The sequence below is a fragment of the Mustelus asterias genome, chromosome 2 (assembly GCF_964213995.1).
Source record: "Mustelus asterias chromosome 2, sMusAst1.hap1.1, whole genome shotgun sequence".
NCBI classification, from domain to species: domain Eukaryota; kingdom Metazoa; phylum Chordata; class Chondrichthyes; order Carcharhiniformes; family Triakidae; genus Mustelus; species Mustelus asterias.
In genome coordinates this window covers 35,273,855-35,299,653 of record NC_135802.1, presented here as the reverse complement: position 1 = coordinate 35,299,653, position 25,799 = coordinate 35,273,855, and the positions used below count along the sequence as shown (strand labels likewise).

The window sequence follows — 25,799 nt, the reverse complement described above, 5'->3', positions numbered from 1 at the left end:
GGATTTGGGAATTTCTTGTTTTACCTGGATCTTCGTGTTTTTTTATTCATTTGTGGGACATGGGCGTTGCTGGCTGGCCAGCATTTATTGCCCATCCCTAGTTGCCCTTGGAGGGCAGTTGGAGACAACCACACTGCTGTGGCTCTGGAGTCACATGTAGGCCAGACCAGGTAAGGACGGCAGATTTCCTTCCCTAAGGGACATTAGTGAACCAGATGGGTTTTTCCGAGAATTGTTTTATGGTCATCAGTAGAGATTTTTAATTCCAGATATATTGTTTTTTATGAGGCTGCCATTGCCCATGCACGACCCTCTGCATTACTTTTTTTCCTCAATATTAAGCGCAGTGTTTGGCTGCGTGTCTTCTAGAACTGCTATCAAATTCTTCTTGCATAAATTCATGGCAACAAGCTCATAGTCAGCTGCCAATTTGCTTGTCAGCAATGACCATTTGGAAGAAGATGCCTAAACACAGTGAATGACTCCATTACTGTGTAGCAGAGGGGATAACCAACAGAGACAGCTGATGGTGTAATGGTCTCATTGTATTGGCAGTTAACATTCTGCTCCTCTGCTTGACAATCTGGGCAAACTAACACTTTGCCAGCTGGGAATAACATTCCAGGAAATGCCCTTTAATTTATTTTACTTTCCAATTGTTCGAGATGTGTAGGATTGTTGTTGAAAGAGAAGAAATAAAAAAGCAGGAAAGCCATTGTGAAAACCCTTCTGTTTAATACACAGCATAGAAATATATACATATCACAGATCTTCCTTCGATAAAATACAAACAAATATGAAAATTACAAAGAAAGAGAGGATGCTTCAACTTTTTTGTAAGGTGGTTTCAACTGTTTTACACCCAAACTTTCTCAGGAGTGCGTCTCCATATTTTCATTCAGACTGCCCAGACATTTTTGCCCAAACTCGAGTAGAAAAGGCTTATGGTGTGGGAACATCACTGTGGACCTTTACTTCAAAACTCATTGTTGGAATGTCTACTAAGATACAGAATGGCTTTGAGCTTTCAATCAGTGCTAACTTACTGTAAGTCTTACATTCCATGGGACATTGAATTAAGTGCATTCCATTTCGGCATTTTATATGCAAATTATTTTGAGGTTGTAGTTACAAATGAAACATAAATGGATGTCTGAATTTTACTAAATCAATGGAAATCCTTGGAGCCATTTCCTGTCCATTCACATAATAGTATCTCCCATTAATTTAATGTTCCTTGCTAACTTTCTGCTGAGCATAATCATCTCAGGCAGGGTTTTGCCCCCCGGCCTACTTTTAAGCCACAGGGTCATGCGCTAGAAGCCTATTCCAGCAATTCTCCACATGCTGAACTCCCAGTTTCAGTGATACCATTCTAGGCTATGGCAAGATGGAGGAGAAGCACTTTCCGACAGGGACCCTTATGACTACATCACGGAGGCTGGTTTAGCCCCGTCTCCGAATTGTGTTTCTTTGCTTTCACTCACTGAATTGCGAGAGAGGGAGAGACAGCGAGGAAACTGTATCGAGCCCCAGCTCTCTCGCCATAGATCAGTCAGGGAAGCCACCAATGGTGGGCCAGACAAAAGGGGCAGCAAGTCTACCATGTTCCACAAAGGCCCCTAAACTGTTTTACAAATCCTACAGAATGCTATCTGAATACTGCTTTCAGTCATAAATAATAAATTATTCCTTTTTTCCATTTTTAAAAAATTGACGCCATACATCTCACTCTGGATCATGCCTTCCGCCTAGGATAAGCTAACAGTATAAAGCGACTTATAACCTTAAAAACCTTCCTTAGCAACACACCAGGAATTATGTTATAAATTCCTGTTGCAGAAATGCTGTCTGCAATCACACAAGACAAATTGAGTTATTCATTTGAATCTGCAGTGCTCCATAATAACTAGTTTAAAAAAACACAATATTCACAAATGTATTTTCAGGTTCCTTTAACATTGGTTGAGAAATAGAATATTGAAAATCTAACTGATTTACGTGCTGATTTGTGGGTTCATTACAGCTCCCCTGTTCATAGATAATTGGTACAGCGACATCTCCCATTGCTTATCTATTTAAGTTGGGACGTGGGTGCTAATGTCACATACCATGAACTCTGACCCTGCTGGACTATCAGGAAATGCTGAATAAACAGGAATTGCCAATGTTGGGAATTCGCAAGGTCTTTAACGGTTCATTCAGGATATTATGGGACACTGCAGCTCACGAGTAGACTGTACTCCGAGCTCCCCCCACAACAAACCACAAATAGAGTACTGTAGGAAAAGATTAAATTTAATTGAATCTTTGGAAGGCAGTAGTCATAGATTTGAGTACAAGATACAACACAACAGTGTGAATTGTCTAGGCTTTCTGTGTCTCAAGAATACAAACATTTTTGAGTTAAGGCTTTTTTTTTCTCTTCATTTTTCAAAGCAACAACTTACTCAAGCAATAACGCCAATAAAAAACTTTTAGGAAAAAACGATGCAGAAGAGAAACTCTCACAGCGATACAAAACCTGAAACAATACCATACAAGAAACATGTCGACCATATAATTCTAGATATCTTTTAATAATTCTCCAATAACAAAACTTTTTTTTTCCTTTTTTGTTTAAACTGATATTGCATAAACAGAAATAATGTCTCTAACACTGTTCTCCCAGCTCACTCTTCTAACAGAGAAGGAAAAAAAAAATCAACTTCATATAGCGCGTATTTCAGTGCAAGCAATTGTTAATCCATGCCACAGGTCTGAAGCCAGTCACAATGTTATCAGCGTACAGACAAGTTGCCCTCTGCAGCATGTTATCAAATCATATCATTTATCCTTGTTATAAAGGTCACGGCCCCCTCATGTCCAATGTGGCTTTATGCTAATTGCTCTCCAAGCTGAAAGGGGGGGGGGGAGAAATCAAAATACTGTATACTCAAAGTATAAAATCTGGACTAATATACAAAAACATAGGTTTTTAAAGCCCTTTGGAAACATATTTCATGAAGCTAAGTCATTATACAAATAGAATGATACAAATTTATAACTCTTTACAGAAAAACGATAAATACTTGTAAAATGATCTCACTTGGTCTCAACACCAGCATTTGTTTATTTAAAATTTTAATTTAAAAATTAAAAAGCATACTGTACATAATTCATTTTTTTTTACATAGCATCCCATTTGATTGCTTTAACAGTTGCTCCTGAGAAAAGCTTGGCTCAGTCACAGACCAGCATTATCCAGAGCTCTTCTTGTCTTTCCTAAGACAAACAATTACAAAAAAAAACCTCAAAAGATTTCCACAGTTTCAGGTATTCTCCCACAGTCATTTAAAACCCCTCGAGAGTGCTTCGTTCTCATGCCTCGGAGTACGAGTTCTGTGAGTTCAGTTTGTCCTTTTTCAGTTTTACTCCATCCACAAGTTCGAAGTTGTAGCTCTCGAGGGCAGATAGGTTCCTGTCAGCCAGAGCGCTGTGCCAACAGGCACAGTACAGGACAACCCCGCAGATGGCCCCCAGGATGACTCCCAGTGCACTCATAGCGATGATGGTAATGAGGATAGGGTCAAGGGTCTTCAGTACATTTCCAGGACCTGCAGAATTCTCATAGAAGGTTTTGTCAGTGGCCTCCTCGGGGTCCACAGCTGAAATGAAAAAACAAATACACTCATAACCTTTTCAAAGCTTCAGTCTTTTGGGTTAATCGGAAGTCGGATGGCATGGAATGAAGGAATGGCGTGGGGTGGGAACGGCACGGGAAAGAAGGGGATGGTGTGGGATGGCAATGGCATGGGATGGGAGGGAATGGCATGAGATGGGAGGAATGGGAGTGTTGGAGAGATGATGCAAATTTGACTGCAAATATTTTGTGGATCTCCTCTAGTGATACTGAACTAAATGGTCAAACTTCTGGAGAGCAATGAAGTACATCAGAGATGCATTTCCTTTTATTTTTCTCTGCTCTTTTGTCGAGATAATTTGAAGGATGATGGTGTTGGAAAACTTGGTATCAGTAACAAACTCAGCAGGGTCAGGTACAGCACAGGCTAGATACAGGGTCAGGTACAGCACAGGCTGGATACAGGGTCAGGTACAGCACAGGCTGGATACAGGGTCAGGTACAGCACAGGCTGGATACAGGGTCAGGTACAGCACAGGCTAGATACAGGGTCAGGTACAGCACAGGCTGGATACAGGGTCAGGTACAGCACAGGCTAGATACAGGGTCAGGTACAGCACAGGCTGGATACAGGGTCAGGTACAGCACAGGCTGGATACAGGGTCAGGTACAGCACAGGCTAGATACAGGGTCAGGTACAGCACAGGCTGGATACAGGGTCAGGTACAGCACAGGCTGGATACAGGGTCAGGTACAGCACAGGCTGGATACAGGGTCAGGTACAGCACAGGCTGGATACAGGGTCAGGCACAGCACAGGCTGGATACAGGGTCAGGTACAGCACAGGCTGGATACAGGGTCAGGTACAGCACAGGCTGGATACAGGGTCAGGTACAGCACAGGCTGGATACAGGGTCAGGTACAGCACAGGCTGGATACAGGGTCAGGTACAGCACAGGCTAGATACAGGGTCAGGTACAGCACAGACTGGATACAGGGTCAGGTACAGCACAGGCTGGATATAGGGTCAGGTACAGCACAGGTTGTATGGGGTCAGATACAGCACAGGCTGGATACAGGGTCAGGTACAGCACAGGCTGGATACAGTGTCCGGTACAGCACAGACTGGATACAGGGTCAGGTACAGCACAGGCTGGATATAGGGTCAGGTACAGCACAGGTTGTATGGGGTCAGATACAGCACAGGCTGGATACAGGGTCAGGTACAGCACAGGCTGGATACAGTGTCCGGTACAGCACAGACTGGATACAGGGTCAGGTACAGCACAGGCTGGATATAGGGTCAGGTACAGCACAGGTTGTATGGGGTCAGATACAGCACAGGCTGGATACAGGGTCAGGTACAGCACAGGCTGGATACAGGGTCAGGTACGGCACAGGCTGGATACAGGGTCAGATACAGCACAGGCTGGATACAGGGTCAGGTACAGCACAGGCTGGACGCAGAGTGAAATCCCACCTGCTCCACAAACCTGCTTTAAACTCCATTCACAAAAGAGACGCCCATTGCTGCATCGCTGAAGCGGGTTCCATTTCCCACACCAACCTCACTATTTGAGCAGGATGCATGTTAAAATTGGATGAAGTCAGTTTTGAGTGCAAGCCCACAACCATCCAGTTGAGGCTTCCAAAGCTCATTTCCTGAATGCTCCTTACGGACAGAGCCACGTTGGGCTGGATTTCAAATAGACCATGATATCTCCCAGTTGCTGGATGTAGTGACAATGTAAATCAACGATGTTTCCTCTACTCAGCACCTCCATCCCAGTGAAATGATAAACATAGGAAAAAGGCCGTGTAATGAATTGAGTCTATCCCACCATCTTTTTCAACTTGTTCAGCAATGTTCAAAGGGAAATCTATTAAAACACAGACTGAAGGAAACCTGCTCAAGTTTGTTTGCAATGCCTATTATACATAACATTAAGATAAGATCCTCCCCACAGCAGCAGGCCCCAGCCATGTTAAAATGGTGTCTAATTGCCGCAGTCAATTGCGGATAGAAGCATAACTTGTCTTATTGCAAACCACTTTCACAACATGTATCTTAACTTCAAGCACTTTCCACATTTTCTTTTCTTGAGGATGTATTAAAATTGCAACATCCAAAGAGAATCAAACCTTTGAACAAAGTTGTGTAGAATGAAATTGGAGATTTGTATGCTCAAACAGATTGGCAGAACAAGCTTGAGGGGCAGAAGGGCCTGCAATTCTTGAAGGAATGATTGAGCACGCCCTTCTATTTCTGGTGGCATGGCATGGTGGCACAGTGGTTAGCACTGCTGCCTCACAGCGCCAGGGACCCGGGTTCAATTCCCAGCTTGGGTCACTGTCTGTGTGTGGAATTTGCACCTTCTCCCCATGTCTGCGTGGGTTTGCTCTGGTTTCCTCCCACAGTCTGAAAGACGTGCTGGTTCGGTGCATTGACCGGAACAGGTGCCGGAGTGTGGCGACTAGGGGAATTTCACAGTAACTTCATTGCAGTGTTAATGTAAGCCTTACTTGTGACTAATAAATAAACTTTTACTTTTTCTTCCGTCAGGATTGCTCTAATTACTGCTTTCCCAGCCTCCTCTCCAAGATTGGAAATGCTATTCCCGGGGTAAGTGCTGGATCATTAAGTGGGGAAAGAATTTGTACACGCTTAACAGGAATGCTAATGACTTGGATTTCCCTTCTATGTTCCCAGCACAATTGATTCTTTATGGCTAGTTGCAATGTTTCCCTACCCAATTGACTAACTTGCCCGAAGCTCTGAGACGTAGTGTTGGATTTTTTTTTCAGGATTAATTTCCTGTAACTAATGTTATGGTTGACAAGCTTAAGAAAACGTAGCTGGCCATGTGTTGAGGAACATTTAAAGCCATTTTCTAAGCACCAGCACAGATCTTCATCTTGCACTGCCTGTGGCTTCGGGTAATAAACATGGCAATGCTCTGTTTCACTTGCTCCAGCAACTGATAAAGGGACTTACCAGTGGGAAAGATTGATGTGGAACCAGCCAGACCTGGAAAGGCATCTCTGGGAGCTATAGAAAGGTAAAAATACTGCATCAGCACAAGCAAGGTATGCTGAAAGTTTCATGCCCTGAATTTCTTCCCTGCAAGAACACCGTGTAAAGATCACTAATCATATTTCAGCGCAAATTATGATGTTGAAAAAGGTCCCAGTAGCACTGCTTTCTGATTTAGAAGCTAATTTAGCGGCAGTGAAGGATTCATCTCTGCTAGGTTTTTTATGCAGTCCAAGTACAGTCTACCTAATCACCAACTCAGCTCCGTCAATTGAATCTCCTGCATAAATACCTACTGATCCGCAAAGGTCAGCATCAAAACTTCTCAATATTCATCCAGCCTCACATCTAAACCAATCAAGTCTGACCTACTGTCCTCCAGACTAACGTTCTTCAGCCTCATAGCTGAGGATTACTGCGTTCCAAGCCGCATTCATCCCTATCATCTTTCTAGCCTGATCCCAGCCAGATATCTTGATGAGGTTAATCAACAACTTCAAAGCAGTATTCTCAGTTTTGTGGATCAAGCAGAGTGGGTCGTTCCCCCTCCCCCTTTAGGTCAGGCATTAAGTTGTGATATTGCCGATATGTCAGGCAGCAGGAGTTCCTCATAGTAATGTGAATGAGGAATGGTGGGAGTAGGGTGGGCACTGTTACACATGACAGTCATTTAAAATTGGAAGCAATGGCCTAGTGGTAATATCGCTAGATTACTAATCCAGAAACTCAGCTCATGTTCTGGGGATCCAGGTTTGAATCCCGCCATGGCAGATTGTGGAATATCTGGAATTAAGAATCTACTGATGACCATGAAACCATTGCCGATTGTCGGAAAAACCCATCTGGTTCCCTAATGTCCTTTAGGGAAGGAAATCTGCCCTCCTTACCCGGTCTGGCCTATATGTGATTCCCAAGTCATAGCAATGTGGTTGATTCTCAACTGCCCTCTGAAATGGCTGAGCAAGCCACTCAGTTTAAGGGCAACTAGGCCCAGCCAGCGACGCCCATGTCCCACGAATGAATTTTTAAAAAATGCCACAGCACTTTAGACTAACCAGGGAAGGAGAAACTCCAAGTAGAACTCTTCTTCCTATTGTGTACAGACAACACTGAAGACTATTGTTGCTGATAAATAAAGTGAGTCTACGAGGTTACATTTAACGAAACCTGGAATATACTCCGTGACCCAACACTGACCCTGACCCTCTCGTGCAGTGGACAGATCATTGGAAAATCGTTGCCCAGCGTGTTCCTTGTGTTGTAATGAATGAATGGAAAATTGCAGGCCAGGCACACTGATTTGCCATTGAGCTGCCCAGTGAGTGCAGGGCTCCGACAGTGGTGAATGGCCTGGCTGGGGTTTGCCTTAATGCTCAGTGTGTCGGCCAGTGGAACAAAACGTTGCAGGAAACTTACCCATGCAATCATTCGCATTGTGGATGCTCACTGTCTCCACATCGTGCACCGCCACGTCTCCCCGCATTCCTTTTCCAACCATTACTTCCAAGCCCACCTTTCAAAACAAAAGGTTTTCCATTAACCACCTGAGCAACGCATGTGTCCCAGTCACCTCGTCATAAATTCTTTCTAAAATCAAACAGTCAAATTCAAACGTCATTGTATGTGATCATGGAGAACTCCAGCAAAATGTCACCCTCATTCTGGAAAGTGAGCAAGTTGAAAAATCTGGGCAGCATTTTAATATTCCAGCCTCTGTTATTCAAATCTGGCAGGCTGTATTCCGACAGCCTGATCCCTGGAACCTTCTTGTTGGGATCACGTATTTCCCTGCTCTTTCCAATGCACCTTAGTAAGTGGTTAGTCATAGTCCAAAAACAGCACCATCGACATCTCTCTCCATTGGAGAGAGAGATAATTGGTTATAACATGAAAGGCATCACTCCACAAGCATGGGGCAAGGCAGGGAGGCAGGGCCTCCATGAGCTACCATAGAACCATAGAATCCCTGCAGTGCAGAAGGATGCACTGCAACTAGGTTGTGATGAACAAAGCATCGTAGCTGTGAGGGACAGCTCGGTGGATAGGATATTGGTATGTAGATAGGCTGGAAAATTGGGCGGGGATCCTGGATTCAGGATTTAGTCCTGGACCGGGGAGCGGCGCGGGCTTGGAGGGCCGAAGGGCCTGTTCCTGTGCTGTATTGTTCTTTGTTCTTTGTTCTTTGATGCCATTCAGCCCATCCAGTCTTCACCGTCTCTCCGAAAGAGGATCCCACCCGAGCCCTTTCTTGCAAACCCATGTGTTTACCCCGCTAATCCCCCTAACCTGCACATCTTTGGACTGTGGGAGGAAACCGGAGGAAACCCACGCAGATGTGGGGAGAACATATAAACTCCACACTGTCTTTTAATCCTTTTTCATTTTTATTTTGCACTTCTGTTTGAAAAGTTAGCAACATAATACTTTGGAATTTTGCCCATGTATCTAAACTCTGTGTAAGAAAAACAAATTTTTCTAATCCTTGTTAATTTTCCACTTGTAAATCACATTTTAAATGAAATAACCTTCTGAAATAAATGAAATAACTTCAGTTTGACCTGGATCATGTTCCTTCTCAATCAGGATTATTCCAGTGAGAGCAAGTTTGATTCCCTGATAGCCTCCTCATAACTTAATGGTTTTGACCTATACACGTCCGCACTTGGTGATACATTGGCTGTGTGATTCAAACATATTTAAATGTTGTATATATTTAAAATTATTGCTTTATGCTTTAACAAACACTTGAAGTTACCTGATAGATGCCTAATGATTGAGGAAGGAGGACTCGACCTTCTTGCCAATGGTTGCCCTGTGGTCCACTCATGGTCCAAAGGACCTCAGGTTTGAAATTATCCGATAGCTTTCTCTGAATCACATTGAGACTGCTGCCGTGAGTTCCCCGGATTTGGTACCAAAAGACCAGGCAACGGCCATAATGAGAAGGTAACAATGAAGGGCTCCACAGTTGTGCGACTTGTCCTTCTCTTTGTCCAATTATTTCAGTATAAATAAAATGGTCTTTTCCTGCAAGGACCAAGAAGATATTAATTCCTTCAAACATCTGCCATGTACAATGCAGAAGAGAAAAAATATTTCCACTGTACCAGCTATCCTATCGGTAACTGTGTCCACACCCGTTAAGGTCTTGACTGAATGTTGTAGCTTCCCCCTTGATCTTCAAAACCCCCGGGCACTGGACATTTATTGATCTCAAGATGTTCACTATTCAAAACCAGATGAAGGTTGCCTCCCAGCTGAGATCAGGGGCTGGGATTCTCCGATCTTGTCCGTGCCCGCCCCGTTGCAAATGAGAACGGAGAATTTGGCATTGCAGCCAAAACTCCATTCACTTTCAGTGGCACTGGAGAATCCAGCCGTGAATAAAGACGGAGATTGTCAGTGAAGATAAAGCAGTGATTAAAGCTGACATCTTCATCGGTGTGAATCAGCCAGTCACATTTTAAAAAGTTTATTTATTAGTGTCACAATTGGCTTACATTAACACTGCAATGAAGTTACTGTGAAAATCCCCCAGTCGCCACACTCCGGTGCCTGTTCGGGTACACTGAGGGAGAATTTAGCATAGCCAATACACCTAACCAGCACGTCTTTTGGACTGTGGGAGGAAACCGGAGCACCCGGAGGAAACTCACACAGACACGGGGAAAATGTGCAGACTCCGCACAGACAGTGACCCAAGCTGGGAATCGAACCTGGTCCCTGGTGCTGTGAGGTAGCAGTGCTAACCACTGTGCCAACCACTGAACCACTGTGCCAACCACTGAACCACTGATGCACTGATGTGGCCTAAGATAATGACATTTACAATGCTGAAAACGTTAAAAAATACAATTCACCGAGCAGCTGGAATGCTGCAGTTATCTCAACTTGGATTTTGCAAATGTGAATGTTTTGATGATATGTTGTGTCTCATGTGAAGTTCTTTGCGGATTGGTGAAGAGAAACACAGGTATCTTAAAAGTTCCCAAACAAAGCTCAAGCTTAGTTGGACGTTCTTGTGAAGCAGCAGCAGCAACTTGCATTCATATAGTTAACATAGCAAACATATTAACATAGTAAAAATATCCTAAAGCGCCTCACAGGAATGTTAGGGTTAGGGTTAATCTGACACCGAGCCGCAAAAGGAGATGTTTGACATTTTGACAGAGTCCAAAAGCTTGGTCAAAGCGCTAGTTTTAAGGAGTATCTTAAAGGGGGAAAGTGAGGTCGAGAGACAGAGAGGTTTCATGTGTGAATTCCAGAGCTTGGGGCCTAGGCAGCTGAAACCATGCCTGCCAGTGACACAGCAATTAGAATCCGGAATGTGCAAGAGGCTAGAATTGGGGTGGCACAGTGGCACAGTAGTTAGCACTGCTACCTCACAGCATGAGGGACCTAGGTTCAATTCCCAGCTTAGGTCCCTGTCTGTGTGGAGTCTGCATATTCTCCCCATGTCTGCGTGGGTTTGGTCCGGTTTCCTCCCACAGTCCAAAAGGTGTGTTGGTTAGTGCTAAATTCTCCCTCAGTTTAGCCGAACAGGCGCCGGAATGTGGTGACTAGGGGATTTTCACAGGAACTTCATTGCAGTGTGAATGTAAGCCTAATTATGATTAAGAAATAAACTTTAAGAATTGGAGGAGCACAGATGTTTTGCATATTATAGGGCTGAGTCATAGGCCCTGATTTTACCGGCACGGCCGCCCGAGGCTTGTAAGATCACGCCTGAGGCCAACGGGGGTTGCCGTTCTGCGAGCCTTGCCCGCCCTGGTTTTGGGGCGGCCATGCCAGTAAAATCAGGGCCACAGAGTCAGAGGTTTACAGCATGGAACCAGGCCCTTTGGTCCAACTTGTCCATGCCACCCAGTTTTTACCATTAAGCTAGTCCCATTTGCCCGCATTTAGCCCATATCCCTCTATACCCATCTTACCCATGTAACTGCCTAAATGCTTTTTAAAAGACAAAATTGTACCGGCCTCTACTACGACCTCTGGCAGCTTGTTCCAGACACTCACCACCCTCTGTGTGAAAAAAGTGCCCTCTGGACACGTTTGTATCTCTCCCCTCTCACCTTAAACCTATGCCGTCTAGTTTTAGACTCCCCTACCTTTGGGAAAAGATATTGACTATCTAGCTGATCAATGCCCCTCATTATTTTATAGACCTCTATAAGATCACCCCTCAGCCCCCTATACTCCAGAGAAAAAAGGCCCAGTCTATCCAGCCTCTCCTTATAACTCAATCCATCAAGTCCCGGTAGCATCCTAGTGAATCTTTTCTGCACTCTTTCTAATTAATAATATCCTGGAGGAGATGACAGAGATAGGGAGGGGTCAGGACCTGTAAAGAGGGAGAATTTTAAAACTGAGGTATTACTGGATCAGGAGCCAATCAGCACTGTGGGTGTACCTACACCTCATGGACTGCAGCGATTCAAGAAGGTGGCTCTCCACCACCTTCTCAATGGCAGTTAGGGATAGGCCATGAATGCTGGCCTGCCAAGCGACGCCCACATCCCATGAATTCAGCTCTTTTAAAAAGGGCTGGGGTAATGGATGATTGAAACTTGGGACCGAATTTTCCTGTCCCACCTGTACGGGAATCGTAGGACATGGATGAGGGTTGCAGCAGCAGATAAGCTAATGTTTCTTCAGAGGGAACTCTCCAAATGCAGACAATAAAAATATAACAAAACTTACTCCAACTTATAAATCAAAGAAAAGGTTTAATAAAGAAACTTCATTACTCCAAACTTGGTGCCTCGCCCTGGGCCAATCCCCACAATTCTCAACAGGTTCTTATTTATAGTCAGTCAGCTGGTCAGCTGACGGTCACATCATTCTGTAATTGGTTCCATGGTTTACTGGGTCAGCTGACCCTCATAGCTTGTTACCACTGGTCACATTACAAAGTTGTCACCGGTTAGATTGTAACAGCTGAGAGAGCTCTGAACATAAACCTGAGAAGAGTTTTGTGATAGTGAAATAAAATGGCATTAAATGGAACATGACGGACAGAGTGTCACCTCACAGGCCTTACCCATTGTGTAATTTCCTGCCGGCCCTGTACTGGCGGATTCCCCTTTCGCCGAATGCACTTTCCACAGAAAGTCTGCGGATTTGTCGAGGCGCCATTCGCAGAAACTCTTCAGGGCAGTACTCCCAAACTTACAGTTGAAACCGGGAGTCTCATCGAAGGGGTAGAAGCCACCTGCAATACAGACAGTTCATGCAGTTGAAGGAAGTAGGTATCAGTATATAGGGTCACACTATGAAGAGAACGCAGGCTATTTGATACCTGATCCACAGCCGATGTTACATAGCCTCCCGAAGATCCTAGCAAGCATCGATATGATTTCGTTCACACAGCTCAGTCGAGAATGAGCAAGATTTCTGCCCACTCACAGTGAGGAGGGCCGCATGTCTTTAATGTCAAGTGTAGCCATGGCAACCACAAATAGATCTGTAGCCCGATTTCAACATTATAGGTTTTTCGTTGCCACAATGTTGTCTTTCCCCGAAAGTTTTAACTTGCCTTTTCCTTCTATTGAGGCACTCTATCCAGATGATGTGAGTGAGATTTTCCCTCCATGACTACAGTTATTGAGACGGGACAGGCTGATTGTAACAGCGAGTGCATGGAAGGCCTGTTGTGACAGGCTGGAATATTGTATCACACACAAGAAAGTCCACAGTCAATTCATGATGCAGTTGCAGTCATCCAAGAAGCACAACTAATGTGTCCCACGCCCAGTGACAAAGCAAGAAAGTGTGAGGTGATACATGTTGGTAGGAAGAATGAACCCAAGCAAAATGGTCCAATTCTAAAGGGGTACAAGAACAGCCCTGAGGGGTGCTTGTACACAAATCTTTGAAGGCAGGAGGATTGGCTAACAACATAGTTAATAAAGCATGTTGGATCCTGGACTTTATCAGTCATGGGAGGGCTGGATCTTAATTCCTCAAAAACAGGTGGATTCAGGTCAGACCAGAGATTAAAACTCAAAAGATCAGAAACACGAACTGAACCCACCTTCTTTTGATTTTAATGGAGGCGGAACGAGGGGGTGGGGGAACCAAATGGCTTGCAGGAGAGGGATTGGTCATTTAAATGTCTGTAATGAGTCTTCAGAGGCAGAAGTCCTTTCACCAAATTCCCTTCATTTACAATTCCAACAGCAGTACACAGAGCGCTAGCAGTCTACGTTCAGGAGTGCCAGAGGAACTGACACTCCTGGTTAAATACAAGGAAAAGATTCCCTGATTGGCCCATCAATTAACTCCTTAATCAGGGAGTTCATATTCCAATAGGCCAATCTCAATGGCCTAATTACAATATCATAATGAGGTGGTGAGCCCTCATTTTAACAACTGTTCTGATTTTACTTCATGTTGCTGGCTTTGCCAAACTTCATGATGGCAGGTGGAAGGAGACAAGAGGGGCTGATTTCATGAGGTAAGTGTTTTTGCTTACGGACTAGCTGTACCAGGAATGTTCCCCCCGCACCCCAGTCCCACCCAATCCGGAAAACACCCCTCCCTGCTCTGGCTGCCTCCCTCGCCACTCTATCATCCGACATCCCCAACAACCATTGGGGGAGGAAATGGCATAGTGGTATTGTTGCTGGACTAGTAATCCAGAGACCCAGGTTCAAATCCCACCACGGCAGATGGTGAAATTTGAATTCAATATTAAAAAATCTATAATTAAAAGTCTACTGATGAACATGAAACCTTTGCCAATTGCAATAAAAGCCCATCTGGTTTATTAATGCCCTTTAGGGAAGGAAATCTGTCGTCCTTACCTGGTCTGGCCTATACATGACTCCGGAGCCATAGCAATGTGGTTGACTCTCAACTTTCCTCAGGGATGGACAATAAATGCTGGCCCAGCCAGTAACACCCACATCCCATGAATGAATTTCAAAAATCCAACCCCTGACCACCATTGGATGACCTCCACCTCCTACCCCTCCATCTATGGCAAGAACCCGTCCCTGGGAATGGAAACAACTCCCAAACGACCATCTCTATGGTGATGGAACTCCTCCCCTCTGCAAGGAAAACACTCCCCACCATTCTTCCACCATCTCTCCCACCAGCATCCTCACACTCCTAAACTGACCTATCCTCAGGCCAGCCCTGCGCTGTCGGAGTTCTCACCTGACTGACCTCCAGCCTATCAATTGGGCTGAATATAAGTGTGGAAAATATACGGATCAAATTTAAAGATGGCCTGGACAGCAGGACACTTAGGAAAACCACATTTCTGCCCAGGCTTCCTCCCCAGTTCCGAACCAAAATCCAGGCCATGGAGTTCAAAAGCCAGGAAGTTATGGGGAAATCCATCTGAAACTCCAGTTTGGATCCAGGTGGAAATGGTTTCCAATTTTGGCTGCCAGGCTTTAAGAAGGAAGTGAAACTACAGAAGATAGTTACTGGAATGGTTTCGGAGATGAGGGATTACAGTTACGTGAAGCTGGGGTTCTCCTTCGAGCAGAGAAGGCCAAGAGGAGATTTGATGGATTCGTTTCGAATTACAAAGAGTTAGGCAGAGCAAATAAAGTGAAACTGTTTCCAGTGGCTGAAGGGTTAGTAACCAGAAGGCACGGATTTAAGGAGATTAGCAAAAAAACCAGAGGCGATAATGAGAAAAAGCTTTTTTAAGCGGCATGTTGTTAGGATTTAGAACACATTGCCTGATGCGATTGTGGATACAAGTTCAACAGTAACCTTAGACACCATTTGAGTAGACTATTCCAATTCTCTTTGCGTGCCTAGTGGTGTACTAAGGCGGACTTTTGTTTGTTTCCATCACTAGTAATTCCCAGAACAAGTTGCTAGATGTTTATAATTTGAGGGGTGCCACTCCACATCAAGTGTAGCTATCCAGGACACTCTTCCACTCATAGCACCAGCCATTGGCATGTTTGGAAGGGTTCGCAGGTTGACACGCAACATGTTTGGCTGCATTATGAATGCACCTTCCTTGACCATCAAGTCATGGAGTAAGATTCAAACCTGGTGCTTCTGGCTCAGAGGCAGGGACACTACCCATTGCGTCACAAGACCTCCTTGGGTACACTAGAGTACTATCAATGGGGTTTTCCAACCTTGCTCACGGCTGTGATTCTCCAGTCCCGCTGCAGTGAACAAAGATCTGGCTGAGCACCAAATTCTCTGTTCTTGCTGGCACCGGCGGTGGGGCGTGAAGGGCCATAAAATTCGGCCAAATATCTGACACAGAAAAAAGCTGAAGGGCCCTGAGGACAGTGAGGCTCTCTTTGAAAGAGCCAGCACAGATTTGATGGCCCGAATGGCCTCCTTCTGAGCTATACTATTCAATGAGTCCATATTGTACAATCAACAAAATTCTTCAATGGTAATTTAACAAAAAATGAAATGAGACCAGGGAACTATTACATTTTCCTTTAACTATTTATGAAATTGCCTCTTGGGGGTGATGATTAACTTAGCTTCAAATGCCACTGATGTTAATTCATTCCAGATTCTAATAACCATTCGTGTGAAACAAAATCATCTGCAAACCTCCCCCTTAATACTTTTAGTGCTGAACTTAAATTTATCTGGCCCCATTATTGATTTACTGATCAGCGAGAAAAGTATCTTTCACTTTTTATGTTCAAACCCTGTCAAAACTTTGATTAGATCTCCCTTGACCTTCTCTCCTTTGGTGATTACAGCTCCTCACAATCTCTCCGGGCTGTCGGTGTTATAGTGAAAGGATCGCTTGACAGTTTCCTGTAGCACAGGCTCATAAATCTGGGCCAATTTGCTGAGGGATCACTAGGAAAATAGTGCCTATGAAGAGCTGGATGAGAATTCCTTTGCCCAGTCTGTATAAGAATGTCATGCATGTTGGTGAAGAAGAGTTTCACTCTTCAGTTTTACTTGCACATACTTTTAAATTTAGGGATGGGTTTACTGATTTTTTTTCAGTTGATTACATCTAGTGAAACTGTAGACATAAAAGCCCCACTGATGGTGGATTGGATAGAATCATAGAGTCATAGAGATAAACAGCACAGAAACAGGCCCTTCAGCCCAACTCATCGATGGCGACCAAGTTTCCTAAACTGACCTAGTCCCATTTGCCTGTGTTTGGACCACGTCTCTCTAAACCTCCGATCCATGTACCTGTTCATGTAAGGGAGCCGGGAAAACAGAGGGGAGAATGTCCCCAGCCAGCTGCAGAATGCCCCCAGCCAGGTGCAGAATGCCCTCCGCCAGGTGTAGAATGCCCCTTGCTAGGTGCAGATGCTACCAGCTAGGTGGAGAATGCCCCCCACCAGGTGCAGATGCTACCAGCCAGGTGCAGAATGCCTCCAGCCAGATAGAGAATGCCCCCAGCCAGATGCAGAATGCCACCAGCCAAGTGGAGTATACCCCCAGCCAGGTGCAGAATGCCTCCAGCCAGATGCAGAATGCCCCCAGCCAGATGCAGAATGCCCCCAGCCAGATAGAGAATGCCCCCAGCCAGATGCAGAATGCCACCAGCCAGGTGGAGGATACCCCCAGCCAGGTGCAGACGCTACCAGCCACCCTGGGAAAAATTTGGTGGTGAAAGGAGCCAGAGGCGCCATGACCCCTAGAATGGTTACAGCACAGAAGGAGGTCATTCGGCCTGCCATGAGTGTGCCAGCTCACTATTAGAGCAATTCAGCTGGTTCCACTGCCTTTTCTCCAGAACCTCAAAACTCTTTCTTCCTCACATAATTATCCACTTCTCTCTAGACAGGCACAATTAAATTTGCCAGAACCATATTCCCTGACAGTGCATTCAGATCCTAACCACTTGCAGCAAGTTTCTCCTCATGTCACCTCTGGTTTTATTCTCGCAAATCATTTTAAATCAGTGCCCTTTGGTTCTTGACTCTCCCAACAATGGGAACAGTTTCTCCATTTCTACTCTGTCCCTCATGATTTGGAATACTTTGATCAAATATCCTCTTAACCTTCTCTTCGAAGGGGAACAGTCGCCAATCTATCCAGGTAAGTGCTGCTGTTAATATGCAAAATAAAAGCAAAAAACTGCGGATACTGGAATCTGAAACAAAAACAGAAAATACTGGAAAATCTCAGCAGGTCTGACAGCATCTGTGGAGAGAGAATAGAGCCAACGTTTCGAGTCCAGATGGCCCTTCGTCAGAGCTGAGAGCAGAGCGAATCAGCGAAGATTTAAATTCTGTCAGAGAGAGGAATTAAATCTTCGCTAATCCTCTTTGCTCCCAGCTCTGATGAAGCTCTGATTTAGAACATTGGTTCTATTCTCTCCCTACAGATGCTGTCAAACCTGCTGAGATTTTCCAGCATTTTCTGTTGCTGTTAATATATATACTTGTTTTCTATTGCAGAGTCAAACTTCTGTCAGGCAAATGACCCAGTTATCGGGAACTCACGCACAAAAATGTTTTAAGAATTCTGTTGCATAATTAACAATAAACATAGAAATATAGAAGATAGGAGCAGGAGGAGGCCATTTGGCCGCCATTCACTACGATCATGGCTGATCGTCCAACTCAATAGTCTAATCCTGCTTTCTCCCCATAACCTTTGATCCCATTCGCCCCAAGTGCTATATCCAGCCACCTCTTGAATACATTCAATGTTTTGGCATCAACTACTTCCTGTGGTAATGAATTCCACAGGCTCACCACTCTTTGGGTGAAGAAATGTCTCCTCATCTCCATCCTAAATGGTCTACCCCGAATCCTCAGATTGTGACCCCTGGTTCTGGACTCCCCCACCATCGGGAATATCCTCCCTGCGTCTACCCTGTCTAGTCCTGTTACAATTTTATAAGTCTCTATGAGATCCCTCCCCTCATTTGTCTGAACTCCAGTGGAAACAATCCAAACCTAGTCAATCTCTCCTCACACAGTAGTCCTGCCATCCCCGGAATCAGCCTGGTAAACCTTCGCTGCACTCCCTCGAGAGCAAGAACATCCTAAAGAAATGTATCGGGGGTTTCTGCTTGGTTTCATTGGTTATTTCAGCACCATTTACTCAATGTCAGTGGTTGGGATATTTTAAGCACAAATTGCATTCCGTGCAACTCCTGTTTGTGCTTCCCATTCCTCTAATTTTTTAAATATCTCACTAGAGACAGGACCTGCCCACAAAACTGGTCACATGCCACGAGTGAACCAGCATTGAGAGTCGCCACTGATTAGTCTCATTTCCAGCCCTTGGTGGAAATTTCCAAAAATTAAGCTGGGTTCTTTCAGGGACAGGAACATTATACGTTTGGAAAAGCTTTGAATGACTTTTTTAATAAAAGTATTTACCTAGGGAACTGATTAGTGAACTCCAATCTAACTAAAATTAGTATATTTTTAAAAAGTAATGTTCAGTCCTTTGAAATCGGGTCACTCACACAGTGGTGGATTGGCACAGTGATTTAAGATGCTGTTTTCTTGTGATAGACCCATTTTCAGCTGCATTAAGTTAAAGCATTTTATAAAAATTGACATTTTAAAATGTTGCCTGATTACGTTAGATCACAGCGTGTATGGCAAAATGCATTTAAATCTGAGTGAGGACCTGGGGGCGGAGAGGGGAGAAACATCAGAACGGACGCAATTTGTGTCCTCCTCCGCCCACCCACCTCATTGATCAAGCCATGTGCAGGGAAGGCCACAATTTGACCGCAGGCCAGGGGAAGGGTTTCCCCTCCATTCCAATGGACCTCCAGCTGAGATTTTGCTCCATTGTTTTCGCTACTGTGAAGCCTGCTGAGGGAGCCTATGTTCGAGTTGGCTGCTGAGATTTCAGCACTGCTGGCCCTCTGATTGGGCCTGTAACATTGAAAGGTCACCCACCATCATTGATTGGATGGTCAAGGAGGCAGCCAAGAAGGATACCATCTTGGAGGAAGATTGCTGAGCTGGTCTCACTGCGGGCAAGTATGGATTCAGGACACCCATGTGGTTGCGAGTCCTGTAACCCGTGGGAAAACCAAGACTGATCCAAAGAATTGCTACTCCAATGCTCTTAATCTCCCGATGTTAGGATAGATGCACACTTGAGTGAAAATGCACCCAGCTTTTCTTCTTTCAGAGGGTCAAGAATACTCTTCCTCCAAAGGCAATGGAAGCAGAGGGCGGAATCTTACGACCGTTCATGCTGGTGGGATTTTCTGGTCCCGCTACAGTGAACGGTGATTTGGACGGGCACCAAATTCTCCACCCTCGCTGTACCGGCAGCGGGGCGTGAACGGCCGTTAAGATTCTTTTTGAATATCTTTAAGGCAAAGCTAGATAGATTCTTGATAAGTAAGAGGGTGAAAGGTTATCGGGGGCAAGATGGAATTGTGGAGTTCAGATTACAATCAAATTGACCATGCGCTAATTGAATGGCAGGGCAGGCTCGAGGGGCTGGTTGGCCTACTCCTGCCCTTAGTTTGTATGTATCTTCATATGTACGTCGGTTTACTGAGTCAGTAGGGAACAGGAAGGTGCCAGGGCCTTGCTTTAATATGGAGGAAGCAGATGGTGTTACACCTGGGCACCGACACACATTGGAGTTCATTTTTACCATTAGCTTTAATGTCAGGCGGAGAATTGATTAGGGATCACTGTCTGTGTTTCCATTGCCTTCACAGCAGCAGCTCTGACGGAGAAAAATGTGAGACTTAAGAGACTGACTCAAGCCAAGTATCCTGCAGTGATTGCACTGCGGTACAATTAAAAAGAATGGATATGGGATTAACCCAGTTTCTTTTTACCTATTCTTCCATGGAATGTGGGAATCACTGGCGAGGCCAGCATTTGTTGCCCATCCCTATTTGCCCTTGAACTGAGTGGCTTGCTGGCCATGTTAGAAAGCAATTAAGTGTCAAGCACATTTTGTTTGGGTCTGGAGTCAGGTCCGGGCTGGACCGGGTGAGGATGCCAGATTTCTTGCCCTGACGGACATTAGTGAACCGGATAGGGTTTTTAAAAAATAAGTTTCGCTGTCGCCATTACTGAGAGAAACTTTCAATTCTAGATTTATTAATTGAATTTAAATTCCACCAGCTCTCAGGGTGGGGTTTGAACCCTGGGAATGCTAATGTCGTAAGAGTTTTAACAACACCAGGTTAAAACTCTTACTGTGTTCACCCTAGTCCAACGCCGGCATCTCCACATCAATGCTAATGTCCCCAGAGCATTAGCCTGGGCCGCTTGATTACCAGGCCAGTGGCATTACCACTGCACCACTATTTCACCTTAGTGTCGTGTTCAGTGAGCTGGTGCAGGCGTGAGGGGCTGAATGGCCTCCTTCTGTGCTGCAAATCCTACTGAGGTATTCTATCAGTTGGGCCAGTAACTGGAAAAACATGCAGGCTCAATGACTGGAGTGTGCACCACAGAGGCCTGGACTTCTCTGAGGCTTGGCTCTTATTTAAGTAGAATTTGTGAGCTGCCCACCAAAATGGGGCACCTTGGTGTGTGGCTGACTAGATTTGTGCCAGTGCAAATTCCAACAGCCCAAAGGCGGGAACAGAGGGAGTCACTATTGAGTTGGTGAGGGGTGGGGGTGAGGCAGTGGTAGAGGAGATGCTTGGTGATGATTAGAGCTGGAGCAGTCTTACCCCAGATTTGTTTCTTTGTGGAATACCGATCACCTTAAATAATTGTAAATAATTGCTGCACCTCACTTTGAAGCCCACCACTTACAGTTATGGGGTGGAATTTTACTGGCCCACCTGTCACGGGAATTGTAGCGGGCGGGACACAAACCATTGCAAAGGTCTGTTGACCTCGGGCGGGATTTTCCGATATTGGGGCGAGCGCAGCTGGAAAATCCTGCCCATGGAGTCATAGAGATATACAGCATGGAAAAAGGCCCTTCAGCCCAACTCATCCATGTCGACCAGTTTTGCTCAACTGAATTATTCCCATTTGCCTGCATTTGACCCATATCCTTCTGAACCTTTTCTATCCGTGTACCTGTCCAACTGTATTTTAAATGTTGTAATTGTGCCCGCCTCTATCGCGTCCTCTGGCAGCTCACTCGACATTCACACAACCCTCTGCGTGAAAAAGTTGCCTCTTGGGTCCCTTTTAAATCTTTCCCCTCTCACCTTAAACCTATGCCCTCTAGTTTTGGACTCCCCTACCCTGGGGAAAAGACCTTGGCTACTCACCTTATCTATACCCCTCATGATTTTATAAACCTCTGTAAGGTCACCCCTCATCTTCCTCCACTCCAGGGATATTGACCTACTGGCCAGCAAGCTTTGGGGAGCAGAGTGTATGATCCTTCCAATAAATTGTGAGACAGACACAACAGGATCGCAATGTAGCTGCATCCACGAGGATCTTGCTTGGTTTAAGGGATGCCTCAGCCGCCTATTAAGCCAGCGGCAGGGTAGGCGCTGATGGGGCAAGAAACCAGTGAGTGATAAGTCTACTGCCCTGTGCATTAATCCCTGTACCCATCTACCCACTACTCTCCCAGTTTCTGTTGGGTTGCGGGAGTTACTCGCAATCAGCCCCCTACCCTTCCTCACATCCATTCCAGCCAGACTGTCCCCTTTATCTCAAGATAATTAATTTACTTCACTCGATGGAATATTGCTCCCCCAGAAAGCTGCTGGTCAAATTACCAGAAATTTCTGGAAACTTATGCCATAAGAGATATATTTAACTTAAAAAGCATTAAATTATTTCCATCAGAAGCTGCCAACTGCAAAACATTTTAGTGTGCATTCACCTCCAAATTCAAGCTATTAAAAAGTAAAGGATCTCTGATATCATCTGTATTTTAATAGATTTTTCCCCTTAAACAAGTAATGGATTATTTTTAATGCACCATTAATACAACATAGAAGTTGACCTGCATCAAAATCAATTTGAAAGTTGGATGTTTCTTAATATTTTATTTTAAATGTCAGATATTTCCACTTGAGATATATATATATACGCCAATGCTATAATTAAGAAAGCCCACGAATGCCTCGACTTTCTCGGAGGCTAAGAAAATTTGGCATGTCCGTTACGATTCTCACCAATTTTTACAGATGCACCATAGAAAGCATTCTTTCCGAATGTATCACAGCTTGGTCTGGCTCCTGCTCTGCCCAAGACCGCAAGAAATCACAAAGGGTTGTGAACGTAACCCAGTCCATCACACAAACCAACCTCTCATCCATTGACTCTGTCTACACTCCCCACTACCTCGGAAAAACAGTCAGCATAATCAAGGACCTCACGCACCCCGGACATATTCTCCTCCACCTTCTTCCGTTGGGAAAAAGATACAAAAGTCTGAGATCACATACCAGCTGACTCAAGAATAGCTTCTTCCCCGCTGAACCATGAATAGACCTACCAAATATTAAGCTGATCTTTCTCTACACCCTAGCTATGACTGTAACACTGTGTTCTGCACCCTCTCCATATGTTTTATCTGCATAGCGCGCAAGAAACACTTTTCACACTATACCAATACATGTGACAATAATAAATCAAATCAAATTAAGTATATTGGGGACAGTCGTACCATTATCTTTAGAAATCTGTAAGCAGAATCTCTTTAGGGCATAAGATGAAATGACAATTGGAAAGCAGTCACTTGGAAGACTAATCCTGTTACAGGAGTTAGCAATTCCTCTCACTTGGCTGTAATGCTGTAAAGGAAGTGTCCCAATGGGGTTGGGTGGTCCGTGCTGAGCAAGGTGTGGGAATCTTCATGGTACTCTTCGGATTTTAACTGAATAAACCTATGCAGTGCACAATCCCCAAACCTTGGCTCATGCCTAACTGCTCCCAGTCTCGCAAGACACAGGGTAAGTAGGGAGAGTGTCTCTACAACTTGCCTTTCAGACGTTGCTGTGTGGGGGATCTGCTGAAAATACTGATACGTTCCTGACCAAGCCCTGGCCTAACTTCCAAAAAAACAACCATTAGTTACCCAAAAGATAACAATGGTGTCACGGCGAACATTGTTTTTATTGGTATACTGTGCGGCTAAGTCAACAAACATAGAAATCTGATGACAGAAAGACAGAAAGCTAGTGACCTCCTGACCCCTGAGATCCCACTGGGGAGCCATCAGGTCGCCGGACCGTAATTTGTAAACTTATGCCCGATCTGGTGAGAGTTTGCACCTCGTATCAGATAAACAGGAACACGGTATGAGCTTCTCAATGGCTTGAGTTGGAGATTCCTAAATGAGCTGCCGTGTGTCAGAAAAACATGCCGCATACGTATTTTACTTCAAATATTCCATGCTGGACAACAAAGTAGCAGATTCAAGATTTTCCCCCTATTTCTATTTGTATCCCAAATTCTTTTTTAAAAAGTTTTTACTCCATCCTTAAAGTTACAAAGCCAGTGCTCAGAGTGGACCGGGCAAATCCATATCCATTCCTTGCTCGTTCCAAATCCAAATTCAAAATCCAACTGAATCCAATTCACGGTCCCCACAAGAGAGACAAACAAGATCCAAACTGACAAGATAAGGCATCTTGGGCTTGATCCAATTGGGCTTGATCCAAATTGGGTGGCACGGTAGCACAGTGGTTAGCACTGCTGCTTCACAGCTCCAGGGTCCCGGGTTCGATTCCCGGCTCGGGTCACTGTCTGTGTGGAGTTTGCACATTCTCCTCGTGTCTGCGTGGGTTTCCTCCGGGTGCTCCAGTTTCCTCCCACAGTCCAAAGATGTGCGGGTTAGGTTGATTGGCCAGGTTAAAAATTGCCCCTTAGAGTCCAGAGATGCGTAGGTTAGAGGGATTAGTGGGTAAATATGTGGGGGTAGGGCCTGGGTGGGATTGTGGTCGGTGCAGACTCGATGGGCCGAATGGCCTCCTTCTGCACTGTAGGGTTTCTATGCTTGATCATGGGTCGAGAATGTTCATTTTTTGATTTGATTTATTATTGACACATATATTGGGATACGGCAAAAAGTATTGTTTCTTGCATGCTATGCAGGCATAGAATCATAGAATCCCTGCAGTGCAGAAAGAGGCCATTTGGCCCATTGAGTCTGCACTGCCCACAATCCCTCCCAGGCCCTATTCCCGTAACCCCACATATTTACCCTGCTAATCCCCCCCTGATACTGGGGTAAATTTAGCATGGCCAGTCAACCTAATCCACATATCTTTGGACTGCGGAGCACCCGGAGGAAACCCACGCAGACATGGGGAGAATGTGCAAACACCACACAGACGGTGACCCGAGGCCGGAGTAGGAAAGGAGTGGGTGCAGAATATAAAGAGTTTAAAAGAGTTAGAGTACAGTTTTAAAAGCATAGAACAAGAGTAAAACATAGATTAAGAGGGTATACATGGGACAGCTCGCAAGATGTGGCCTCGCTCCTGCGCCATCTTAGATTATGCATTTTTGATACTTAAAAAATGCCAATTGTGTTTGTGGGACAGTGGAAGAGGAGGGCTCTTTAAGATGTTACTGACTGCCTCAAATAGAGGACAGTGGGAATATCACACAAACCTGTCTGCCTGTGTGTATCACAGATGCTAATTTCTACATTTACATCCTTTGGCACAAAGGATATTTCCAACTCTTGATCATAATTGCCATCAACACCTTGAAGAAAATTACCATGAAAAATGTGTCATTCATATTCAAAAATACCGACTAATTGAAAGCATGAGACTTTTTTTCACCAATGTGCTGAGGATCGCATGTGTTTTGTTTGAGTGACCATAGAGGCGGCACGGTGGCACAGTGGTTAGCACTGCTGCCTCACAGCGCCAAGGACCCGGCTTCGATTCCTGGTTTGGGTGACTGTCTGTGTGGAGTTTGCACATTCTCCTCGTGTCTGTGTGGGTTTCCTCTGGGTGCTCTGGTTTCCTCCCACACTCCAAAGATGTGCAGGTTGGGTGGATTGGCCAGGTTAAATTGACCCTTAGTGTACCCGAACAGGCGCCGGAGTGTGGCCACTAGGGGATTTTCACTGTATCTTCACTGCAGTGTTAATGTAAGCCTACTTGTGACACTAATAAACTTTTAAAAATGCCATCCTTGGGGAAGTGCAGCCCTCTCTCCCGGTACACATGGGGGCAGTGGAGAGCTGGAATACAAGTCACTTGTCTTAGGCTCCTGGTAAAAGAATGTGAATCGACTCGAGTCTGCACTTGCACGTTTCAATAAGCGGTTGTTTCTAGACATG

General features: G+C 44.9%; 1 protein-coding gene across 3 annotated transcripts in view; it reads right to left on the bottom strand.

The window, feature by feature from the left end:
* Nucleotides 1–716: 716 nt before the first annotated feature.
* The window catches only part of nrp1a (neuropilin 1a), a 223,176-nt gene continuing 198,093 nt past the window's right edge, over nt 717–25,799 (bottom strand). For all 3 annotated transcript variants that reach the window (XM_078233256.1, XM_078233272.1, XM_078233263.1), the window contains exons 14-18: nt 12,697–12,867; nt 9,412–9,683; nt 8,073–8,169; nt 6,618–6,671; nt 717–3,647 (exon numbers count right to left, since the gene is read on the bottom strand). In XM_078233256.1, coding sequence (XP_078089382.1) covers nt 3,361–3,647; nt 6,618–6,671; nt 8,073–8,169; nt 9,412–9,683; nt 12,697–12,867 — 881 coding nt within the window. In that variant the 3' untranslated portion in view covers nt 717–3,360. The remainder of the gene's footprint in view (nt 3,648–6,617; nt 6,672–8,072; nt 8,170–9,411; nt 9,684–12,696; nt 12,868–25,799) is intronic.